Below are 24217 nucleotides of genomic sequence, written 5' to 3'. Positions count from 1 at the left end.
TGGCCACGCGAATGAAAAGGAAATGAGGAAAAAGAACCGTTCCGACCGCATCATCGAACGGTTCGACCAAGTGTACCGGTGTATCTGCACGCACTTGCAAAACGGAAAGGGCCCCCATCATCATCCATCACCACGCTGTCTTTTAATGTGTGCGTGAGGGTGTGCTGCAATTTTCATCCCTTTGCCGAGCGCACCCTCTGGGCGCTGTGCGAGTGTTGGGAAATTTCACTTTCGTTTCGCAAGGGCGACGTGTTTGCGGTTTAAGGTTCCGCACAATGATCCTCTCACTTTCGAACGGAGAGCGGTCTATCTTGCCCGAAAGACTTGTTGGTGTTAGGAGATGAGAAAATAAACCAGTTCTTTTTGTGTCGCTGGCTCGTGGGCTGATGAGAAATAAAATCATGGTTCTGAGCTTTTTTGCACGCGTTCCTGTGCGCTGCTGTCTTGCTAATCAACTAATCTATTTTTTCTGTGGGCTAGAGGCTTCAGGAAGCATCAAGAGTAATAACATATAAGTTAGATAATTGTTAAAAGCGATTGAAGCATAATGAAGCGCCATAAAAAGCATCATTTAGTGTAAGCAATTTATCAAATTGAGGAAGAAATCCAGTCTATATATAAATGAATAAAACCTAGGAGGGAAGATAAAAAGATCATTAGATCATCAGTTTTTTCTAAGCACTTCTGTGATTTATATCTACAATTGTACACTGCAGCTTCAAAGCCGATTATATTACAGCTTTAATTAGTTTATTCTTCGTGTGTATCTATTGTATTAGAAATCGGCTCTTCAGACCAAGAATTTGAATCTTGAATAACATTTTAACTTAAATGCGGATGAATATTCGAACTAAAAAAGTTTATTGAACATACATCACACTAACAGCTCCAATTAAATATTCAGATTCAAATCAATAGCTTAAAATTATTATAAAATAATATGAAATTATTTCAATGCACACCATTACACAAACTATAATTGGCATTAAAACATGTACACATGTATGTCACATGTATGCGAACTTCCATGTCTACCCAACAACGATCAGCGATGTTTCGATGTTTTTTCGTTTCTGTCACACTGGGACGCCCTACGGACATGCTGATTCGATGTTTTATTTTAAATTTGAAACGGAGCTGAAATTTATACTTTTTTTTTCTGTGCTCTCACCGTTTTGAATGTAAAATTGTTGCTATTAGAATTTAAATATTATGCATTACGCAACAAAAAAGCCTTTCGTTTGTTAGTAATTAATATGTCAATGCCAATGATTTTGTTTCTGTTAAAAATACAATGCTGTTAATCTGTAATTTTAAGAGTTTAAAGTAGAACAAACTTTCTACACCTAAAACCAATTTGAAAATGACCGTATGACCCTTGCTAATTGAGCAACAAAACGTTTCCCATGCATATTGCAGATCCGCTTTCATCCCAACTTGCCAATTAGCTAATGCCTACTGCATTCTGGAGAAAATTCAGGTTGAGGCAAACATTAATGTTGGCGCCTACCACAACACTAACCAGCACATATAGACAGCATGTGTTAGCGCTGTGCATTAGAACTCACCCGCTCAATTACCATTTTTACCACGATTAGAACGTACTTTGCAAGGTGGTAGTGCAAAAGAGGGTGCATGTGAATAACCTCAATCCACGAGAGGCACGGAGCTACAGAGCTGCGTGGTAGCGGCGTTTGGCCATGGCTTGGAAAATGACCAATCATCGATCTGAGGCACGAACCTGTTTGGCGGCTTTTCACCCTCGCCCGCCCGATGATCAACCAGCGAAGGGGTGAGCGGCGCACGATCAGGGTGGACACGTTTTCACACCAGTTTCAGTTTTGAACCGCTATCGTTTCTACGGGCCATAAGATTTGGGCAGTTTGTTCGTGTATGTGTTTTTTATTCTTTTTTTTTCTTTCGTCCTCGTCCCCCAGGCGGTCTAAGGTTACGAGAGTTAAGGTTGCTCGCGGATTCGGTCATTCGGATAAGGCGTGCATAGGACGGCAGGTAGTCGACCTTCTTCGGAGTTCATTTGATGGCGAAAGATCGGCAATAAATACACACACACACACAGACACGCACGCAAAACGGCCTAAAATGCAAATTGTTATGTGTCATCTGAGCAGGAAGTCGATAAAAAAGGAGCACCTTACCGCATCTTATCGTATCGTTCGCAGTGTATGGACGAAGTTGCATAATGCGACACACCGCAAGAGCCGCTCGTCGCCACAAACCCACCAAGAAAGCGCCATTCATTTTCCTTCGCTTTTCACCGTCACTTGAATGGTGCAGCTTTATTGGCGGTGAGAGAACAGAGATGCGGTAGCGTGCGATTTAGTGCTGTTTTATGATCAACTCTTTGCGTGTAGTTCACGTGTACTTAGCTTTCGCGCACCGCTTCCTTATCAGTGCGACGCTACCTGTGCGCGAGTTTCCTCTATTGGAGAGTTGCAGGCCTCGCATCGAAGAGGCAATTTTCTTTCTTACTTTACCCCTCCAAAAAGGGGTGGATACGACTACGCAAAAGAAAAAGCAAAATGTCAACCATGAGAAGTCGTAACCGTGTGTTGTCGTTCGCGTGTTGGGTTAGTTTCTTTTTCACCATCCATTTTATTCGTATTTCGATTATGATTTAAAGTAACGTACATCTTTCTGTCCCGCTGCACCGGTTACGTGCTTCGCCACCGTTTGTGCCTTTGATAGCAATTAGGATTGTTACGGAGTTACGCAATCGCAATCTTGCCTCGGTGCGTCTGTCTCTTTCTAGGGAGTTTCGATACGGAGTCTTTAAGCCGTTGCAGTGACAACAAAGTGACCACACGGATGGTAGTAAAACACGGCTAGCCGCAATTTTGATCATGACAGAACAACGTCGAAAATGACCGTTTACGAGAAACGAGCATAAAGTAATAAAACAAAATCACAGTTTGAAGAAAATGGAGCGTTAAAGGCGTTTGCGTTTGCTTCGAGTTCGGTTCTGGTGCCGTTGCATAACATTCCCTTACAGTTCCTGCGCGTCGCTGGCGCTAATCGTAAAACGGGCTACGGTAGTGATGCGGATATAGGATAATCGAATCTGTAGCAATCCATTAGTACGCGATTAGATACATCGTATGAATACCACCAATAGTGTTCCCATGTCAAATAGAATCCGTTCGTTCCATCCTTCTGCGATCGTTTGTGTCATCGTATCACTAGCAAGCATTGTTGCAGTATGGAAATATAATACAATCTTCTTAATCTCTAATTTTGTTCCGTCCCGTCCTTAATCGACCTCCAGCTTGCGGAAACTTCCAATCATACCGGCATCCAGATCCCGACGGCACGAATCCGCACAGTGTCCTGGCACCTTGGACAGCTCGATGCACATTTCATCCATCGCCAGCAGCTGAGCCCGCTTCTGGCGACACCGCTCCTTAAACTGTGCGATCATGTCCGCCATCGGTACGGTACCGCCGTACTCCTTCGGCAGAATCTTGCGGTTTATCTTGCCGGCAAAGTCTTCCACGGTGCGGAAAAGCTAGCAGACGGGCAGGAAGGAGACAGGAAAAAATGTGGTGAAAGAAGAAAGATATTGAGAATGCAAATTTCGTCAACCCGTTTTTCGAGTTAGCCACAGTTGGCCAATAACAGAGTTCAGTGACAACCAAATCGTTCGCCAACGACGAAGGTAAACTTTAGGGCTAAAAAGCAGAAAACGATAAGAAAAAATGTGATTGAAGAAACGATATTGAAAATCAAATTTTTAACAACCCGGTCTCCGAGTGGGCTGCAGCTTCCAGATGATGGAGTGCATTCAAATTCAAGTCGAAACCGACGAAGGTTAGGTTGTGTCTTTTATATGGAGATGGGTAAAGTTTCGCGAATCAACTTTGCTACGGGCAAACGTTCTTCCATTAGTGTGATAGTGACCCTGAGCGATCGGTATCGCGTGAACGGGTAGCTTTTCTCTCTGACCTTGTTGTCAATTTTAACCGGAGGCTTGTCGGTGGATCGTAGACGAAATGTCGCGTCGAATAAACCGGTTCACAACGACCGTCGTAATGATCTTCAGATCGCGAAATTTTGCAACGTCAAGATTCATGGTTTTGTTGCTACACGGGGCTTTAGGTGTCTTTCTCTCTTTATGTCTTCAAGTCAAGATCAACGCTAAAAGGGATTTTCCTACGAGTCGGGATGCAATAAGTGAGGTTACCCTTCACTTAAACCGTCAACTATTTCTTATTATTCTGTTGGCCACATAATCTACTAAGTCGGATGCAGATGTAAATTGTTTCGAGATTTTCGCTATGTTGAGTCCATCGTAGGACTACGGCACCATTGCTTTTTAGTACTCGATTACAGGACAACATGTTTGAGGTTGATAATGTCTCCAAAATAAAGCTACTCAAGAGTGTAACGAAACATCTTAGAGGCATGGACATTGTGTTACTAAGAAATTCATATAGCTTTGTGGACGGAGTATAGACGAGATTGATGAATGTCTGGCGAGTCTTGGCCGACTAATACACTCACCAAATAGGCAGACGGAATGTTTTGACGATAACCAATACTAATCCTCAGAAATCCTCAAATTGAGAGGGCTGCTGAATGTTTGACTCCTGAAATTTCAACCAACTTTACCCTGTACTTACGTTGATTCGCTTGCGTAGCTTATCACTCAGCAAAGACACGCAGAACTCGAGCAGCGTAGCAGCCGTGGACGGTAGACCGATCAGATTAAATCCATTGATACGACTCGGCAACCCGTTCTGTATGCAATCGGCAACCTTCTTGATGTCCACCAGGGACCACATGCCCATCAGCTTCATCGACAGCTCGCGCTCATCCACACAGTGCACGTACCCGCAAATTTGTGACGGCTCATCGTCGGCCAGCACCTCCTGCACGAGGAAGTGCACCCGTGCCAGCAGGGCGGAAGACACGCGGCTCAGATCAAGATTTCCCGCAACGGACAGTATCACCTGTCGGCCATGATCGTCACGCTCCGGCAGCGGCACAATGTAGCCTCCATCGATGACCGCTTCAACCTCCGGATCCTCAATGTCCAATCGGTAGAACCAGGCTGGGTTGGTCTGACGCACCGTGAGGTACCTCTCCAACATGGCGCACGCCTGCGGTATCGAGTACTTCTTCGTGCGGAGAAACCGCAACAGAAACAGCGCATCGGTACGGCACCGCTTGATGTGTGGACTTTTGGCGATGAACTCCCGCATCTGTGCCAAGCCTTGCGATCGCAGTTGTTCATCTTCGCGCAGCTCCGATTTGGCCGTCTTTCGCAGCTTGTCTGCTAGCGTCCAGGTGTATTGCTGGTAGGTGGCCGGGCTGGCACATATGCTGTGCACCGTCAAGTCGTTGTCCATTGTGGTGCGTGTAGTGTGCTGTGTGGAAGGAAGCATCGATTGAGTAGAAGTTGAATGAAGGCTATTCAGTAGTGGCGGGCGCTATAAATAAACCGTAGTTCGATCAGACCGATGGTAAACTTTCTCACTCGAATCGACCTTGAAAAGGGAATGGAATATGAACAGTTTCGTAAACAGACCGGCATCGTCCAAAACGTTGACCATGATATTGTGAAGCAAAGATTTGAAATCTTTAATAATATAGTACATGGAGTATCAATATTGATCTGAGTGCACCGCACCAGCATGCAATCAAAAGCAATGTGTGGTGTTTGCGGTAAGCACGCGTAGTATAAATACATCTCGATACAATCAATCAGCCAAAGCTCTTGCCATCTTCCCTGCGCATAGTTAAATATGTAATCGCATTGAAGGTAGTCGGTCACTCAAAATGTTTATTCTCAGAATTGATTGCAAAATGAAGACACCCAGTGTACACATAAACGTTAAACAGAGCCTCACACGTTGCGTAATGTTTGAACGATCGTAATGTAAATTGTGTTCTTACGCTAGTTCCCGGCAGAAGTGTGTCAAAAGTTGACACGTATCCATTTAGACAAGCGGAAGTACTTTACCAGCGACACTTTCTGAGACGCTCAGCGGAAGGACTTAACAGTGCGTCGATAAATTCTTCCTGGTGCTTCAGCACACACAGTACACGCCCTTTTCGCTTAAGGCGAAATTAGAAGTCTTGCTCGGTGCCCAGATGGTGGCTGTTTTATGTTGGATGAACCAACCGATCGTGGTTCCATCGCCCGAGGAGAACATCTTCCCGCACGCACGCTCATGAACTTGACCTCGAGTACGTTCGCGTTGGGTGGCGGGTGTCCGTTAACTAATGGAGTGGAGATTCCGACAGCCGAAGGGCCTTGAAATCCGTTTGGTCGTCATTTTTTTGTCGGTGCGTGCCTATTGATATCCAAATACCGTCTCGATAATGAGGTGTATTGTAGTTTGACAGTGGGGAATGGGGAGTCTATATGATTTTTTGTACGTAAAGGAAGTTTTGCAATATGTTTTTTTTCACTTGTTTTGTATTTAAGTTTTTCGCAGTGTCTATTAAATGTCAGGCCATATTCTCATTATAAGCCACTTTTTATCGTATTCCTAGTATTAAAATGACAACTTCAATTGTATTTCACCACAGCTAATTGAATTTTCTGCACATTCCAGAGCTATGGGTGTAAACGCGCATCATTCCGCATTCCGGTCATGCGTATGCTTTCGACAGCGTCCCAAATAAACCCCATTTATAGAGTATTATCGGTACGCAACAGATTATAATGAGCCAATGCTGTCCCAGCCCCAACCATTTGTCTCGATCGAGACGTGCACTGTTATATGTTATTTTGTACCACCCAGCCTGCGTATCTGACACATCTTCATTTGCTAATCTCGGCACGGAATCAACTCATTACCAAAATAGGTATCTCCCTGCTACGAAGCGTCGTTCCAACCGGAGAGCAGCAATTCTTTAGCATACTGCAGCAAACTGCAAATTTATGTGTGCGTGGCTGTCACAAACTCGTGCCAATTCCGGTGAAGCTTCATCGGAAAGGAAAACCCATACCGCATGCTGTCCCGAAAATGGAAAAACGGACCGTGCCGCTCCGCTCATCCGCCGATCCGCGGTGGTAATCTTGACGAGTTCCAGAGCTTCCGCCCAGAATGCTTAATCACGATCGTTCGCCACTCGACGCGGGCAGAGAAAAAAAAACGCGTGAGGAATGACTAATTAATCTCAAGCGCATTAATTTCTCATTCATGGAAAGAAGATCTTTGTATGCTTTTTTATTGGCACGCTAATACCTCGATATACACCTTCCAATAAATTTCACAAGAAAACAAAACGCACCCACAAAATCAGCACGACTTACTGCCCGGGCCGGTAAATCATGCGAGTATAAATAGTCTATTTTTACCGCCATCGCATACACCGGAAGAGAATTTATCTGCTCCAGTTCCTCCGACAAAAGGCCGGTACCGCTTTTGTGGCCTATTTATGTGGCCCGTCCGGTTCGGATCGATCGGAACGAAAAATATATTTGTGATCCGGTGGAAGGAGTTGTTGTGACGTGTATCCCAAAGGTCAGTTCCTATGGCGGGAGAGTACAACACAGCGATGTGAAGGAGGAATAAGTAACGATCGGTGTTTAGCACCAAATGGATTATATTTCGGTTGTTTTGGAAGTGTGGTTGTTTGGAAAAATGTGCATTGCAATTACGACGCAGTCATGTTTACCAGTTTGAGTTCCTATTTCATGTACAATGAAGTTCAACGTGGTAGAGATGCTATAATGAATAAAGCTTATCGTAAGTGATAGTTTCGGAGATTAACGACCTCCAAGAATATGTTGTGATGCAATTGTTGACGATTTGTTATGGCCCAAACAATTGAAAATGAACTAATTAAGCATGAAATTATATTACGACACACCGCACGCTGGTTATTGACGCGGATCGTAGTCATTTGCTTCATAACCACATGCGAGTTCATTTCAAGAACTTCTGAAAACTTCCCGTTTTTTTTGGGTGGAATCTCGTGCAGGCTCTTAATTTCCTCTTTGCGTTGTTTTGGGTCCAGTAAAATTGATTGTTTCAATAAGCGACTAATAACATTTTGGCGACTACAACTCCGTATGACGTTAGCACAACGCAAAGGTCGCTTCGATTTTGCGCCGTCACCACAGGATGTGACCAGGGTCTGAAGGTATTTGGTTCGCGTGATCGGCCGAGTACCTTTCATGTTGGAGGTTTTCGCGTCACTCAACACTATTTCGCTCTCGATTGCGAAGTGCTCGCGGTCCGCAACGAATTGCGGCTTTGACGGGCAAAATTAGACAACGATGAGTTGTCTGAAAAATCACATCCTTTCTTCGATTTCGGGCCGGGAGAGGGGGTGGCTAACAGTAGCGAGGGAAATTCAATCCAAATTCCGGTTAGCGTGACGAGGAAGGTGATCAAGAAGGTGGAAGAGTGGTGAGTTCGGTAGGTCGTCTGTACCGTATCAGCTTTCCCAAAACCTTGTAAATTGGTTTTCCAATACAACCTGAGGCGAACTAATACAAACTGAGTAGATCGTTTGAGAACATCATGCCACCAGAATCTCAAGCAAGTAAACTTGAAGAAGAAAAGTAGCCAAACCAAACAACACCGTGATGGCATTAAACATGATGTATTTCGGCTTATCCAACTTTTACTTTTTTGGTGGGTCAGCTGTTACTGCCAGCTTATCATCACCTACCCAACCGGTCAATTTCTCCCCGAAGATCATTAAAACGGTCCTGGAGCAGCGGCATAATGACGCGCGCGCAGCGTTTCTTGTTTGCCAAGAAGCTATGTACGGAATGGACGCTTTAAAAATAAAATTCCATACCTCCAAACCGTAAACAGGGAACCCGCGGTCCATAAATATAATGCTGCGTCCGTAAACCGTCCGCGGACAAACACCTGCTGGATATGAGTGCGAATATTTCCAACATTAGTGGGGTGAATTCCATAAAGGGTGTAGGGAGTGGGTTGTTTTCCATCCACTGTGAAATATGTCGTGAACCAGGAACCGAATCGATGGTTAACGCCATGTTTTTTTTTGCTTCTTCTTGGGGATGGGGATGCCTTGATAAATGATCTGGCTATTAGGGAGTTGACTCAGGCTTTTGGCGATGCTGTTGGCCATCTTCGCCGAGTGATTTATCAACTTTGGGAGTGTCAGACACAGACGGCTTGGCACAACCGTTTAACGGAAAGCAGATGTTAGCAATCCTCTCGTGCGTTGTTTCTATGCCGCAGAACCTCACAGACAGTTCGTCTCTGCTTTGCACGAACACTGAGAACTTGATAGTCGGAGTTTCTTGAACTGCTCCCCATAGTCGACCCCATAGTCGATTCGTGTCGGCCCGCCGATTTGTTTGATGTTATGCAATCGATCGCGACTAGCTGCTGCAGCTCAATAAAGCGAAAGAGCTCTGCAACCTCCAACAAAGAAGTAATCGGCTGGACACATATGAACACACACACACTCCTCCTTCCTTTCCTAATGTACGATCGCCTGCAACATATGGTCTGTGTCTCACAGACACAGAGCCCGAGTGAAAGGCTTGTGCTAAGAAAGACGCTAGAGAGGGATACTTTGGGGGCCTTTGGTAACTCTATAAAAGGGGTATAAACACAAAATAAAGCGCCCCGCTTTTCCCCTTCCCATTTCCTCGCGGAGGGTGCTGGTGGGCTAATCGGGTTGCACCACAGTGGTATGTATCGATCGATCAGCCCCGTAAGTAAGTCAAACACCGTGAAGCCAACCGTGAAACTGTGAATTGCTATACTAAAAGTTTGCCAATCATTAGGAGCCGTTTTTTATTCGTCCGTTTGAACCACGCTCTAAAGATGGGCAGTGCTTGTGCAGTGCTACATTTCACTCAAGTTGCAGATCCGATGTTAAAAGGTCGTGTCAAATACACCGTTCAGGGACCTAATCAGCGCACAGCTTAATGAGCATCAACCATCAGCCGAAACACTGGGTAAAAGGTCACCAACGATATGGGAGAACCACAAACTCTTCGTTAGGTCACCGTTTCGCTAACCGACGTAATGGGATGTTTGCTCCACAAGGTAGGAAGATCAGCCGTCGGTGAGACAACAACAAAAAAAAAAAACACTTAAAATTTGCACTCACTTTTAGCCGGGTTTGCTGAGTTGTCACCGTAATCCTGGCAGGGTTTCCAGTGGCCTCGACGCCTCTCGTCCAAGTGGTGCGTCTTAAAAGATCACCACCGACACGTTACGTAGCACTTGTGACAAACTTTCAACACTACTCGACGGTCACTGTTTGCACCGCAAACCGAAGCGTACGGCGACACTCTGGGAAACTGGGAACCGCTTGGGAGCGCACACAACCGATCGGTACCGTGGTCAGCGCAGGAATTGACGTTCGAACAGGCATATCTTGCCGGCAAAGTGGAAAGAAAAGAGAGCTGCAAACGATCGTGCGCGTTTTTGTGGGAAGGGGTTTTGCACGTTGTGTGCTGATGAAGATATCGCTTAGGCGGTGGTCTGGTACAAACGACCTTTGAACGAAAGTTGCTTGAGAATTTTGTACAAAGAGAGTTTGGGGGAGTTCCATGGTATTTATTGCAGGAAATGCAAGCCCTCCGTGGACCTACAACCTGAAAGGATTTTTACAAGGATCTTTTGCTTCACTAACTATCAAGCACGATTTATATTTGTTTTATGATTATATTAGAATCATAGTTAATTTAGTTATTCGAAGAAAGATGTTGTGCAATATGCTGTACTTTAGATTGATTATAGCAACTTGTTAAATTCCAATGTTTTTGTTCCAATTTGCAACCATACAGTTTTGAACCCTCACTGTAGCTAGAGTCAAGCCTCTCTAATGCTCTCATCTTATGAAATCTCACAATAATATAACCAGTAATATGGAGAATAAACACCATCAAAAGAGCGATCGTAGTAATTTTAGTAGGCTTTGTTATGGTTAGATCACCTCCGTGCTCCTTTCCATCACTTTCCTATCACGCCTCCAGAACATACGCCTTGAATCGCCATTATGTGTTTCTCCATTGATACTAAGGTCAATACGACGACGCCGGCCAACACGTGCAACGATACCAAACGCACCGGGCGTACAGTTTCGTTTGCCTGGTGTAATGTGTTTTTCTTCGGCCGGCAGACTCGGGCAACGTGGCGCAGGCGTATCGGGCTATTCATAATTCATGAGTTTACTGAGAATCAATCAAAAATTTCCGAATGAATTGCACGGTACTACACGATCGGTGTTTTGGTGTCCTATTACCGGATGAGCGTGGCCAAGGGCTTTGGCAACGGAAACCATTTTCGTCGCGAGGTGCTTGACGACGAACCGGTGATGCTTCGCACGTAGCTCTCGCAGTGCGAAGTGAAATGACGGTAGTAAAATCTGCACGGTAAGGTATTTTGTTGATTGCCGTTGAGTTATGATGGCATGTCTGGTTTATTCTTTTGTAATGAATAATTGAATCGACTATTGAATTGGATGTAGATTTCTGACAAGATTAACTGGGTAGGAATAGTTTAATTATGTTTCAATCAACATTTTAGTTGTCAATATAATGCATTTTTATTTCCCTGGTTCAGAAACCTAACCTGAAAAAGTATTGTTTATATTTGAGAGCAGGCAAAACAACAAAACGATCGAAATGATAAATCTGGTCTCGTGGTGAAAAGCAAATATTACCATTAATCGATTTTCCGCACGGGAATGCAGTTAAAAGGGCAAGTGACAAAATAATGGATCGAGAAGTAATATTGAATGTTTGTGCTAGGAATGGGCGAGTGCAACATTGTGGGTGGTGCAGAAGAACGAGCTGTTGTTAGGTAGATGGTGGATAGTGTGTAATTGATTTGCTCAACAAAACGCGAAAAAGAAGCATGTTTTTCTCACAACGATCGTAATTCGTTTCGAATCATTTTAAATTGCCCCTGTTGGGTAGGCAATTGGTTGCCGTCAAACTTCGTCAACCAAAGTGCATACTTTTAGGCGTTTTCAAAATATCATTTTCATCTTCTGTTACCAAAACAAAAAGTTTCGTGCGCTTTGCAGAATTAATTAATATACAGTAAACATGACGTCAAAATGGCTATGTTGTGTATAATAACATTGCCAGCACGTAATTCCCAATGATTTTATCAACCAGGAAGCGGGTGTAGAATAACGTCACGACTATATGCTAAGCATAATAATGCTCGATGAAGCATGATTGAGACGATTTTTTTCTCTTTGGTAGCGCCACTATTTATCTAATATAAACTCTCATAAAACATGTTTAATTTGGTTAAAAAATACTCTTTTTAATGTATAAAATATATATGCTTTTTTTACAAATATACACATTGTCAAACTCTCCATTAGGCATTATTCACGTGAACTGTAGAAATTTTCATCGTTATACTGACGGTTTATCCATAGCTTATCCTTCACACCTCGCGTGAGGGTCATCCTTGAATAAAGATTATCATTTCTGGTCACATCGGCGCACCCGACGCTCGATCTTTCACGATGAGAAACCAAAGTCTGTGTTTCACTTGACTATGGTCCCATCTTCGTTCCAGCGTTGTTCCACAGAGGTGTTAATTATTGTCATTACGCGCAATGTCAACAGATGTTTGTGCCGGACACTACCAAACCAAAACCCGCCGGAGGAGGATTTCAAATTATTCGAATCATTACCATACGCAGGGTGAAGTACCTTCAGTTCCACCATTTTCCAACAGAGTAATAAGTATTGAAGGTAAAGATGAAAACATGCGGGAGTATTATATGTTAACAAACGAACAAGAGATACATCACAGTCTAAGAGAACCCATTGTGTTAAAAACTACGCCATCCGATCCGGTTGCATTCCCTGTTTGCTAGTCGAGCTGCAACTTGCGGAAGCTGCCGATAGTGCCCGTTTCAATTTCGGCCACGTGTGACTTTTTGCAGCTGTCCAGATCGCGTCCAACCTCGTAGTCCATCTCGTCCAGTGCGAGCAGCTGTGGACGGTAGATGTGGCAGCGTTTCTTGAACTCCGCAATGTGCACCTCCTTCGGGATCACTCCACCGTACTCCTGTGGGATCAGTTGCTTGTCAACCTTTTTGTGCAAATCCTCCCAACTGCGGTGACACTGTGGATATAGACAAAACGAGATCTTACTCCGTGTGATCACTTCGTAACTGCGCAATGCGTGTGCACTCTCTTACCATGATCCGGTTGCGAAGTTTCTCGTTCATCAGTGCCAACGTGTAGTTCGCGATCTTCAGCGCTAAGCTCGGTGTGTTGACGAAGTGTAGCTCCTGGATGCGCATCGGCACTGCGTTGTTGAGATACGTCGCCAGATCACGGATATCGTTCAACGTCACCAACCCCAACATTCCCATCGTTATACCGGACAGATCGTACACGAGCACAAACCCAGCACACTGCACCGAAGCATCATCGTACAACGTTTCACCCACCAGCATGTGCATTCGGCTGCCATGCCCCACGGTGTACACCTTCGGGTCCAACGTGCCTGCATCGCCGAAAATCACCGTTCGACCGCGTGCATCCTTCTCCAGCACCGGGTAGAGAAAGCCCGCATCCACAAGATCACTCATCTCCCGATCCTCGATATCCAACCGCTTGAACCAGTGCGGATGGACCACCCGACACGCCAGATACCGCTCCAACATGGTAGATGCATTGATGAACGAGTACTTCTTGGTGCGCAGGAAGCGCAACAGAAAGCGTGCATCCGTGCGGCATCGCTTGATGCTCGGATGCTTCGCTATCCAGTCACGCAGCTGCGCCAGACTCTGGTCACGTATTGCCGGGTTTTCACGCAGAAAGTCCCGCGCTAATTGCTGACAGTGCGCATCCAGCTCGTCGATCTCGTTATCGTAGCGGGCGGGCGCTTTGTCCAGGTTCGGTGCCGGAAGCAACACTAGCTCGTCACTCGGCATCTTTGCTTGTAATGACGCACCTCTTTCCTCACTTGACACTGACGAACACTCACAGCAGACGAGAAGACAACCGTTACAACCGTACCCGACGACCGATCAAGACGAAATAAACCACCGAGGTGCACGATCGATGGTTTAATAATTAAAGATTCGGGTTACGAATGCTATGACGCGCGTGCATGTTGGAATGGAAATGGCAACTGAGCAACACAGAGAGAAAGAGAGAGAGAGAAATGGGATTTTTGTCAATGGATGTCTGCTATTTGCTACATGAGAATGTTCCATTCAAAAGGGCACCTCCTGTAGATTGAGATTTGTAATGTGTGGCTGCATGTAAGCGTAGGTGACAATTTGTTACTTTTAGTACTAGGAGGAATGCTAGATCATCACACGAAAGAGAGACAGAGATGCGAAGCAGCTCAATAGCTGCAGGCTAGAGGTGTTTGCAACTTCTACCGAATGATGGATGGGTAATCGATTATCCGGTGCAACAGTGAAAAAGACACTCGCGTTAGTTGTGTGTATGAATGGAAATTTTAGCGCGAAAGTTGCAATAGAATTACCGGAGATGTGGAGGATCATTAAGCACTTATTCATATGGCCGTAGGGGGGGTTTTTGGTAGATTTCATCGTGACGTGGATGGTTTGTTCACTTAAAAGCTTCAATTATCGGTCGTTGGCTGCTGGCGACTGATGAGAAGTAGTCTAATAACCTGAGGCTTTTGATTCCATGGAATCAAGTGATCTCATAGCGGTAACGGTAGGTTGTTTACATTGTGCAACGAAAGGTGCGAGTTCGATTCTTATCTGGACCACAGACCTCATTGTTGACAATAAGTTTTTATCACAAGGCAGAGAATTGAGTACAACGCATTTTAATAATAAAACTTGGTTTTAAAAGGGTTGCAATCATATTAGTTGACCAGCACGTGTTAAAGAAAAATGTTTCTTATATCTCATCGCTAATCCCTCTTATCCCCACCCCCCAATAGCTATTTCATAAACTGACCGAAAACCGTGCAATGTGGATTTGTTTGCCTGCTCAACCATCTGAAATAATAATAGCATTCAATTTTTTTAATAAGTAACCACGTACGCATACTTGCGCAGGGCTTGCCCCAGCATGTGTATATGCACAAACATCTCACGAAAACCGGCACCAACTTAAATGCACAATATATCTTTTCATAATTTATGCTGCGTATATATTTCTCTCTCCGTTCTCTCTCTCTCTCTTTTTTACGCAATCCTTTCCTTTTCTGTTCCCTTTTTTGCATGACGGACGGAAAAATTGGGTAATCGTAAAGTGCAAGTTATTCGTATTAGTACGGTGACTGCGAGCAATGATGCTGCTGAACGATTACAAATGGATGGTAAAATAACACCACCACACCACGAGAGAAAGAAACCGCGCACGGGCTCGCGCGTATGGGTAAATGAACGGTCCGATCAGCATCTCTGCCAGCATCTCTGCCCGTCTGAAAATCCGTCCCAATCCAACGCCAAGGTTCAATTATTCAATTGCCCAGCCATTCCGTCGGTCCTTTCCTTGCGGGAGTTTTTCGGCGCAGGAGCTTTCGACAGTACTTTCACTACTTGCCATTGCGGCTCAAGTGACGACGACCACTTCGAATAGGTGGTATGGGTTTGAATCCCTCCAAAAAGTACAACAACAACAACAGCAAAAATGCTGGCCCATGGCGTAATACTGCCACGATTGATGCTCTTTCGGCTTCGGTTTCAGTTTTTGGGGCCACATGCTTGCCCAATCGCTCAATTGAACTGTCATTGCACACGACTGCGGATCACTCTGGTAGGACGATGTAGCCCGGTGGACAACCGAGATGAAATCTTCGTCTCGAACACGGTTGGATGCAGGGCGTGTCCAAAGGTGTGGTATGGTTGGGCAAGTGAGCAAATGCTGTACGCTGGACTGAGGTGCATTATTCAATGCCATGAAGTGGTTACGGCTGCTTGCTGCAGTACGGGCCGGGTGTCGCCGACGATAGTGCAAATATCCCCGACCTTAACCCTAGGATAACCTGATGACCATTTAGCTACCGGAGTTGCTATCAGTGGTGCTATTAATTGTTGTAAAATATGCGCACCATACCATAATGAAACCATAAAACTTTACGACCATTGATGCTAACTCCCTTTACAAGGACAATTTTCTTCTACCGGGTCCGTATTGCCTTTGGATCGTCTCTCAGTCTCAAGCGTTAAGGTGTATTGTTTACTGATTTGCTAATGATTTTTCAAACCAGAGTTTCGAAACACAAAGAAAAACACCAACACTACCTAACGGGAATAAAAAAAAATATACTGGACCTCATGGTGCCAAGCACGCGACGAGACCAAGACATGGAAGTCTATCAAGTGTAATTCAAATAGTAGCTGTTGGGAACGAGTCGATATTTCTATTGCGAACGCAACGGGTCGGTTTTAAAAAATAATTTCTCGCTTGCCCAAATAAACATTTGAGCATCAAAGGGCACGATACACGAGAATGGGAACAAGCGCGTCTGCCATAAGAGTAAGAGTCAAATAGCACAACAACAAGAGTGTATCGGCCCTAAAAGGCTCGTTTAGCCAAGATAAAGTACCAGGCGGACAGGATTTGCTTTCCTGTTAACCTGTTTAAATTTCTTTGTTCCTTCCCCTGATCCTTGAGCAACAAGATAGCGTTTTGGTATTCTCTGCAGTAATTCTTCAAGGTTACAATCTATTTGAGGCAGGTGAAAGGGATCCGTTACGCGATAAACGCCCGCGATCGAAGTACCTTCGCAATATAGATCGCACCGTAACAGTTGCAAAGCTAGTACAGACTAGTGATGTGCACAATGATTCAGAATGAATGAAAGATTTAAGTCCTTATAGGGAGTGAGTGAATTCAAATCACCAGGATGAGTATTTATAACGCTTTGCGATAGAACTCAGTGACAATGAATTAAATCATTCAAAATTAGAAAGTTTTAACTCTTCACAGCGACCTTCAATTCACGATTTAAATTGCGAGTTAACTCCGAAAAGAGTGTTTCACGGCGACCTGTAAATCGTGAGTTAAAGATTGCCGTGAAGAAATAAATCGTGAGTTAACATCATGAAGTGAATCTTGAAGACTGAGTTCGACAGTTCAATCTTCGTTCTAACTCTTTAACAAGGATTTAAATCCTTTAAAAGAATTAAAATTCCAATCTCTATTACAGACCATTCCACTTAACTCCTATCTCAATGAATTTATGTTGCTAATATTTCATGACTTCATGACTTTATGTACGAAGGACGGACTGACTGTTCAGCTACGGGTAAAAATATAGTTATAAATCCAGAAATGGCAGTCCTTGCGGATGGAGGTTGCCCCAATATATTTCATGAAGAACGATCTAGCCGTATTTGTTATTCAACCTAGAATATCTTCCGTTCAACCGACACATTATTCGCCAAAAATTGTTTATGTGTCTCAAAATTTCACTCACCCCTTCGAATGTCCAGTTTTAGTTCCACAATTCATAGACTTGCTGTTATTTTTCATGCAGTAGCTAATCGCTAAATTGTATTGCCTTACTTTTTTCGTTAAATAATGTACAATAATTTAAATTATTAAAGTACAAAACTATTTTCATTAAAAAAAATATTTATTTAAAAAAAAACTGCAATAATCTTTGATGGACCCCTCGGCTTTGTGTAAGAGCTTTAATTTGGCGGGAAATTCAAAATGGAGCTTAAAGCTTCGAAGTATTTAACAAGAAAGCTTAATGTGGGTGCTTTTGTCACAAAATAAACGATAGTTGCAATACAAATTTATACAAATGGATTGCGTTTTCAGCCATTGTTTAAATGTTCTTAGTAGAATTACTACTCAATTGTTTTACTGACGCTTGTCATATTTGCACCATTAATGTTTCGCATATTCGCAATAAACATGTAGTTCGTTCAATTCGTGCTCAGTATTTATTTTGCCAAACCCGTGCAACCCTAAACTTAAACATAATACTGGAACAATATATTCTAACATCCCTTTAAATTCGCTTTACGTCATAACTCATAACACAACAAACATTACGTGTACCAGTGGTACAGGTCACGCATCGCCTTTCCATAGTCACAACCACCGAAAACAATCGCCCAGAACTAGTTTCTGACTTTCAATGTCGGGTTCGAGGTGATACCGCATATGATTGATGTGGTGTTTAATAGATTTAAGTGGGTTTTGGAAGGGGGATTCTTGTTTTGAACGTGTGCGCGCCATCTTGATCTATCATTTGGCATTTGTTTATTGCTAAATGCTACGTCATTCGCAACGGCGTGACTAAACAAGAATTCCAGCGCCGAAAACCTGACCGGTTGAACCCAGCGAGCGCTGCAGCCAGTCTCCTTCACGGTTCTCCGTTCGCGATGGATGTTTGCCTTTGGGCAAAGCTAATGTGTGAAACAATCAACCATAGCCCGTTTTGGAGATAAGATAATTTTTTGCTGCACTGGGCAGTGGTGGAGAGACAATGTTTGTTTGCTTATCACTTCAAACGCACTTCGTACGGGGCGAGGAAGAAGATATGAATGTAACCTGGCGTGGACAGTTTGCCGTCGATTTAATCGATCGAAAGCTTTCGGAAACTTCCAGCGGCACCGTCCGCAACCACCTCACCGACGTCCTCGTGCACGGACGCTTCCCGTGGATCTTTCAGATCGATCTCCATGTCGTCCAGCTCCAGCAGGGTGGTTCGCTTCGACCGGAGGAACTCCCGAAACCGTTCGTTCAAAGCCTTCAGCGAGAGGCCCTTTCCACCGTACTCTAGCGGCAGGAGCTCAGGTGACACCTTCGCACGTAACTCTTCCACCGTGCTGTGACACTGGATCACCGGAAAAATAGAAGAGAACCTCATTAGGGCTGTCGGTGATATCGAGATGAACGTGGTGCTAGCGTGCGGTAATTACGTGGATACGGGAGCGAAGCTTCTCGCTGGCAAACGACAAGCAGTACTTGCTGATCTGAGCAGCGAATGTCGGCACACTGACGAAGTGATTCTCTTTCAAACGCACCGGAACACAGTTGATGACGCTCCGGAGATACCCCGCCAGGTTGTCCAACGTCCAGCAGGTGACATGCGCCATCGTCATACCGCCATTGTCGAAGATGTGTGTAAACCCGGCAATCTGGTTCGCTTCCTCATCCAGCAACGCTTCGGCAACGAGCATGTTCAACCGGATCATGGTGTCGGAGTTGTATCGCTGCGCGTCAAAGTTCCGTACTACACCGAAGATCACTATGCGACCGCTAGACGGATCACGCCCGATCGGTAGCATACAGCAAGCGTCCAGCACAGCCACCAGATCGGGATCGTCGGGATCAAGCCGTGCGAACCATCGCGGATACGTCTGACGCATTGTCAGGTAGCGTTCTAGCATTTCACAAGCACGCGGCACTGAGAACTTCTTCACGCGCAAGAACCGCAACAGAAACCGATCGTCCGTACGGCAACGGTGAAGTCGTCCATTTTGACGGATCCACTCGCGCATCGCGGTCAGCGACTGCTCCCTGAGCTTGTCATCTTCACGCAGCTCCGTGGACGCAATCGCCTCCAGTAGGGCGGAAAGCTCACCTGTCCCGGAATGACCCACACACGGGAAGAACGTTTGCGCGCGTGCCATGGTGGTGCCGTTTTCGAGACCGCGTCCGTTAGCACACTGAGCACACTGGGAATCTCGTCACGGGAGCCGGTCGGTTCTGTTGCTGTTTAATAACATACAACTCCCTCCTCCACCGGAACATCATTCGCGGACGATTACGAAGCTTTTTTCTTCTCGTTTTGGGTTGAATTTTCGTTCCTGCTGCTCCCCATCACTCGTTGCCGTATTCGCTGCTGATGGGTGGTACTGTGATCTAGCGGTTTTTGAATAGTGATCACTTCTCTGTCTCTCTCTCTCTCTCTCGTTGTTACCCCCCCCCCCCTCCCCCCACCCAGCGTCCACACTCATGTCTGGAGATACATTTAATTGACTGACTGACTGACGCAGTGAAACAGACAGACGCTCTCATCGAACGGCAGCACAAATTCCGGCTACGAAGCGGCTGTCAATGATGACCTGCGAAGGGTTGGGTGCGTTTCAGAGTGGGACCCATCGCCGTTTGCTACGTTTATGGTTTATTTGTTTACTTTTGCGAAGGCACAGCACGAGCGATGGCGTGTCGGACGTAAAGATCGCATCATTGTGAATGATTGCAGAAGAGCACACTGACGCGGTGCGTACAACAAATGTGTTTGTATCTTCCCTCTCACAACCACCCTGTTTGGAGTGTGCGGTGGTCCGTAGTAATCATGTGCGAGAGTTGTCGGTGTGCGTTGCTAGACTGGTAGAATTATATCACTGCCGGAGACATATCTGATGGAAGAAGGAACGTGCGTACTGAAGGGTAAATCAATTATGGCTATGGTTGCTATGCTTTTTCGAGCGTTATTTTGGGAGATAATCTGCAACAATTGCTCAACATTCATTCAAATATGCAACGCTTTTTCTTCAGATCACACTATAAAAAAAGAAGCTTGGTGTTGCACCTACCCACACCAATCATCTGATGAATATCGTGACAGAATAAATTTTTCAGGATAAAAACCTGGAAAAACAGCTAAAAACAATCATCAGTCTCATGCGAATGGCATAACTTTAGGCGCTCTACGAACAAGAACCTTCTCTAAACTTTGTTTGTTAGTATTGTAGATACTAACGCCTGAAGGTATGCAATGTGCATGTCATAATACATCAAGCAATCTACAACTCCGGAAGTCGCCTAGAGTACTTGGAGTCCTGGTTGAATATCTAGGCGTACTCGTTACACTCAGTAAATATGAATTTCGATTTGACGTGTTACATCACACACCACGAATAGCCACTCACATTGTCTAACGGCATTACTAAACCTTACCTCGTAGTAATCGTTAATTTGAATGATCCTTAAAAAACGAAATACCATAAACACAGCTACGAAACGAACCGATTGGTCACCATGGACAAGCCCGCTGGCACTTGATCCAAACTTATCCGCCATTCCAGGTAACTTACATTCCGGCGGTGTGTGTGTTTGGGATGTTTAGACGTCAAAAATTCGTGGGTTAATCGTTTGCTAACATCAACCCAATCACGCAATCACAATTTAAAAGTGAAACCGCTCCCATAGCAGCCCATACAAACTCTCCTGTTTCCGTCCCGAACATAAAACATAAAATAAAGAGAAACACACAATCGCTACAAATGCTAGGCCATTTATCAAAAACAAGCTCGTTGGAAGGAATGTGTATGCTGCACCGAAAACATAACGAACGATCTGCTGTATGCTGCCAATGGCTCGCTAGTGCATTCAGCGGACGGCAGACGACGAACGTCAAAATTAGCCGTGGGGACAATCACCACCATGATTTGATTACGGATCAAAGTGTGCAACGGCAAAAGACGTAAGAAACGGGATGTCTGGAGAAATCGATCATAAACAGTGACCGAACGGCGGTAGACGCTATTTTGAAACTCCTTACTAACGCCGCACAAGCGCTATGCACGACGTTTAAACATCATCGCGAGGTGGTGTCGTTTCAGCTTCTGATTGATTCGAACAATGTTGAGAGTGAATTTTTATTACGTTTAGCTTTTTATTGTAATCCTTACATGCATGGGCCCATTGTTTGCCCTTCCAGTCGTACCTTATTGAAATGTTGACGTTCACGTCAAGCGGGAAAATAGAGCACGTGTGATCCAATGCATCCGAAGAATGCGGAACGTGAATAATGGTTTTGTGTAGTTATTACTAAGCATATAATACGAGATACAACCCTATGAGCCTAAGACCCTAACGCTAGTGATGCGAACACCACCCACAAAAGTGGGACGGAAAGGAATTGAGGACAGGTGACAGGGAAAGGGAGAGACAGTTTGAGTGTGCGATGCAGCTCTTGAAGGGAACATCAAATTACTTATAAATAAAGTTGCATGATTTTGCTGCTCAGAAACCATAAAGCCTGCTACACCACACAGTAACACAGATAACATCCGGTCAATCGATGTCCAGCTTGCGGAAGCTGCCCACCATGCCCGTATCGATACCGCCCGGTGCACTGCCAGTCTTGCTCCAGACGGACGAAAACTTTGCCACATCTATCTCCATCTGGTCCAGCATCTGCAGCTCTTCGCGGCTCTCGCGGATGCGCTTGCTGTAGACGTGTGTCAGTGCCTTCGGTTCTTCAGTTTCCTCGGTGTACTCGGTCGGTAGCAGAGTCTTGCCCAGGTAGCTTACTGCCTCGTTGATTGTCTTGTGGAACTGTGAATGAAGGAAAAAAACGACAAATGCTCATTAAAAACGTGTTTCGATCCGTTTCGTGGTCACCTAACAATCCCAGTTTTTATTGCTTTCCGCTACTTTATACCTCTTTGCATAATATTTTTAAAGTTATTGGAAAGCTTGCGAACGCATGCAGACAATGCTTGGAGAGCTTGGTTGCCAAGTAAGATCATCAGTTTCGCTGTGCCAAAAACCTGTTCCGAAGATTCATTCTCCAAAACATATCGTCACGAGGTGCAGCCAAAATGTCATTTTACACGTTGAGATATATTCTGAGCAGATCGAACACCTTTGCCCAGTCTCATTCCAGTTACCCAATTTTGCATCGAACTCTCTTTTCAAGGTTAAACCCCATTTCGGTGATTAATTTCAGGGCAGAGCCTTAATCACTTCATCAGGAGCGCAAGCTAATGACGGAGGATTTTTGAACGTCAATAATCATCCAATAATGTCCAACCATCTCGACGACCCGGTAGCGTACGGTCTCGGGCTCTTCTTAACAATTCGCCACAAAGCTGTAATCATCCAGACGACTCAACCGTTACAATAACCGTCAGTCCACCATCAACACACCCTGGCCTTTCTGTGCGACAGGCACCGGTACGGAATACCGTACGGAGTTGCATTTAAAATTCACTGTGCATATATTATGTATATTAGTAGCAGCATCGGCGGCGTAGCTTTAGTCATTCGGATTTGGCAACGATGGCTACGAGAGGTGTCCATTTCCCTTTCTTTTTTCCCGCAGTCGCGGACACGTTTGTAGATAATATTGCAAATTGCCAAAGTGCGGATTTCTCTCTACTACTACTACGCGCACGATCAGTATCGGATCTGGCCGATCGAGGATCACGCGATTTGGAATATCATAGAGCACTTCAGAGCAGCAACCAACAAGCACGCAACACATGATGATTGCAAGGCCGGACGTTACCGCTTCTTACCCGTGACGTTGGGAATTTCCAAACAATTCAAACCAAGACCACCACACTGTCCGTTGGAAGTTTGGGTCTCGCCCAACAATCCAGCGGTTGCGTAAGCACGCTCCGATTGCGCCAAACTGTGGCCTACAAATCTGTTTTGTCTCAGAGCGGCAGACCTTTCTTCACACACTTTATCTTTATGGTCACTTCACCAACCCATCTAGCAAAACCCCAAACGGCGCTCCATATTCGGAGGTGTGAATTGCATTGCAATATTCCTCGTCCAAGATCGACCAATAAAAAGCCGTTCGCCTGCTTCTAATACTATCTCCCGGGTCGACAGTTGCTACTCACGAAGAATCGGTGCTTCAGCTTCGGGCTGACGTAGGTGAACAGCAGGTCAACGATGGACGCGGCCACCTTCGGCAGCCGGATAACGTGGATCTCCCGGCAGCGGATCGGGAGCAGGTGATTGATGTACGGACCAATGTTGCGCATCTCGCTCAGCCGGAACAGCGTGAAGTGGGCCATGGACGCTTCGTAGCAGTCGACCACCAGCACAACGCCCGCCACCTGCACCAGCTCGTCGCACGACAGGATCTCCATGTTCATGTGCAGAAACCGTATCAGATCGACCAGATCGTACTTGTCCACGCGAAAGTTGCGCGATTTGATCAGTATCACGATCTGTCCCTTGGCGTCGAATCCCAGCACATGGAAGACATCTTCCTCGCCGAGCGCCTGCATCGTCTTATCGAACGGGTCTAACCCCTGGAACCAGTGCGGGAACGTTTGCCGCAGGGCGAGATACCGTTCCAGCATTTCGCACGCCTTCGGGATGGAAAACTTGCGCTGGCGCAAAAACCGCAGCAAAAACACCGAATCCGTACGGCACCGGCGGATGTACGGATGCTTCGCTATCCACTGGCGCATCTGATCGATGGCCTGCTTCCGGATCAGATCATCCTCGCGCAGCTGTTCCGCCGCCAACTTCCGGTACTGCTCCGGCAGGCTGCACCGATACTCGTCGAACTTGTCCGGACACTTCTCGACACCGTACGTGACCGTCATTCTCGCGGCT

The 24217-nt window shown here is 45.3% G+C and overlaps 4 protein-coding genes across 4 annotated transcripts; all 4 read right to left on the bottom strand.

The window, feature by feature from the left end:
• Positions 1–3268: 3268 nt before the first annotated feature.
• On the bottom strand, positions 3269–5366 carry LOC128714064 (alpha-tocopherol transfer protein-like). The gene is made up of 2 exons (XM_053808942.1): positions 4638–5366; positions 3269–3523 (listed from the first exon to the last, which is right to left on the bottom strand). The coding sequence occupies exons 1-2, from the start codon at positions 5364–5366 to the stop codon at positions 3269–3271; spliced, it is 984 nt and encodes a 327-aa protein (XP_053664917.1).
• Positions 5367–12812: 7446 nt separating this feature from the next.
• On the bottom strand, positions 12813–13884 carry LOC128711995 (clavesin-2-like). Its single transcript, XM_053806888.1, has 2 exons — positions 13144–13884; positions 12813–13067 (listed from the first exon to the last, which is right to left on the bottom strand). Exons 1-2 carry the CDS (start codon positions 13882–13884, stop codon positions 12813–12815), a joined length of 996 nt encoding a protein of 331 aa, XP_053662863.1.
• A 4592-nt stretch (positions 13885–18476) lies between these two features.
• Positions 18477–19536, bottom strand: LOC128714076 (retinaldehyde-binding protein 1-like). Its single transcript, XM_053808952.1, has 2 exons — positions 18823–19536; positions 18477–18737 (listed from the first exon to the last, which is right to left on the bottom strand). The coding sequence occupies exons 1-2, from the start codon at positions 19534–19536 to the stop codon at positions 18477–18479; spliced, it is 975 nt and encodes a 324-aa protein (XP_053664927.1).
• A 2392-nt stretch (positions 19537–21928) lies between these two features.
• Positions 21929–24207, bottom strand: LOC128713562 (alpha-tocopherol transfer protein-like). The gene is made up of 2 exons (XM_053808422.1): positions 23491–24207; positions 21929–22192 (listed from the first exon to the last, which is right to left on the bottom strand). Exons 1-2 carry the CDS (start codon positions 24205–24207, stop codon positions 21929–21931), a joined length of 981 nt encoding a protein of 326 aa, XP_053664397.1.
• Between the last annotated feature and the right edge of the window lie 10 nt (positions 24208–24217).

This window comes from Anopheles marshallii, chromosome 3 (genome assembly GCF_943734725.1).
Source record: "Anopheles marshallii chromosome 3, idAnoMarsDA_429_01, whole genome shotgun sequence".
NCBI lineage: Eukaryota > Metazoa > Arthropoda > Insecta > Diptera > Culicidae > Anopheles > Anopheles marshallii.
The sequence above is the reverse complement of the archived record's forward strand: the minus strand, read 5'-3'. Positions and strand labels throughout refer to the sequence as shown.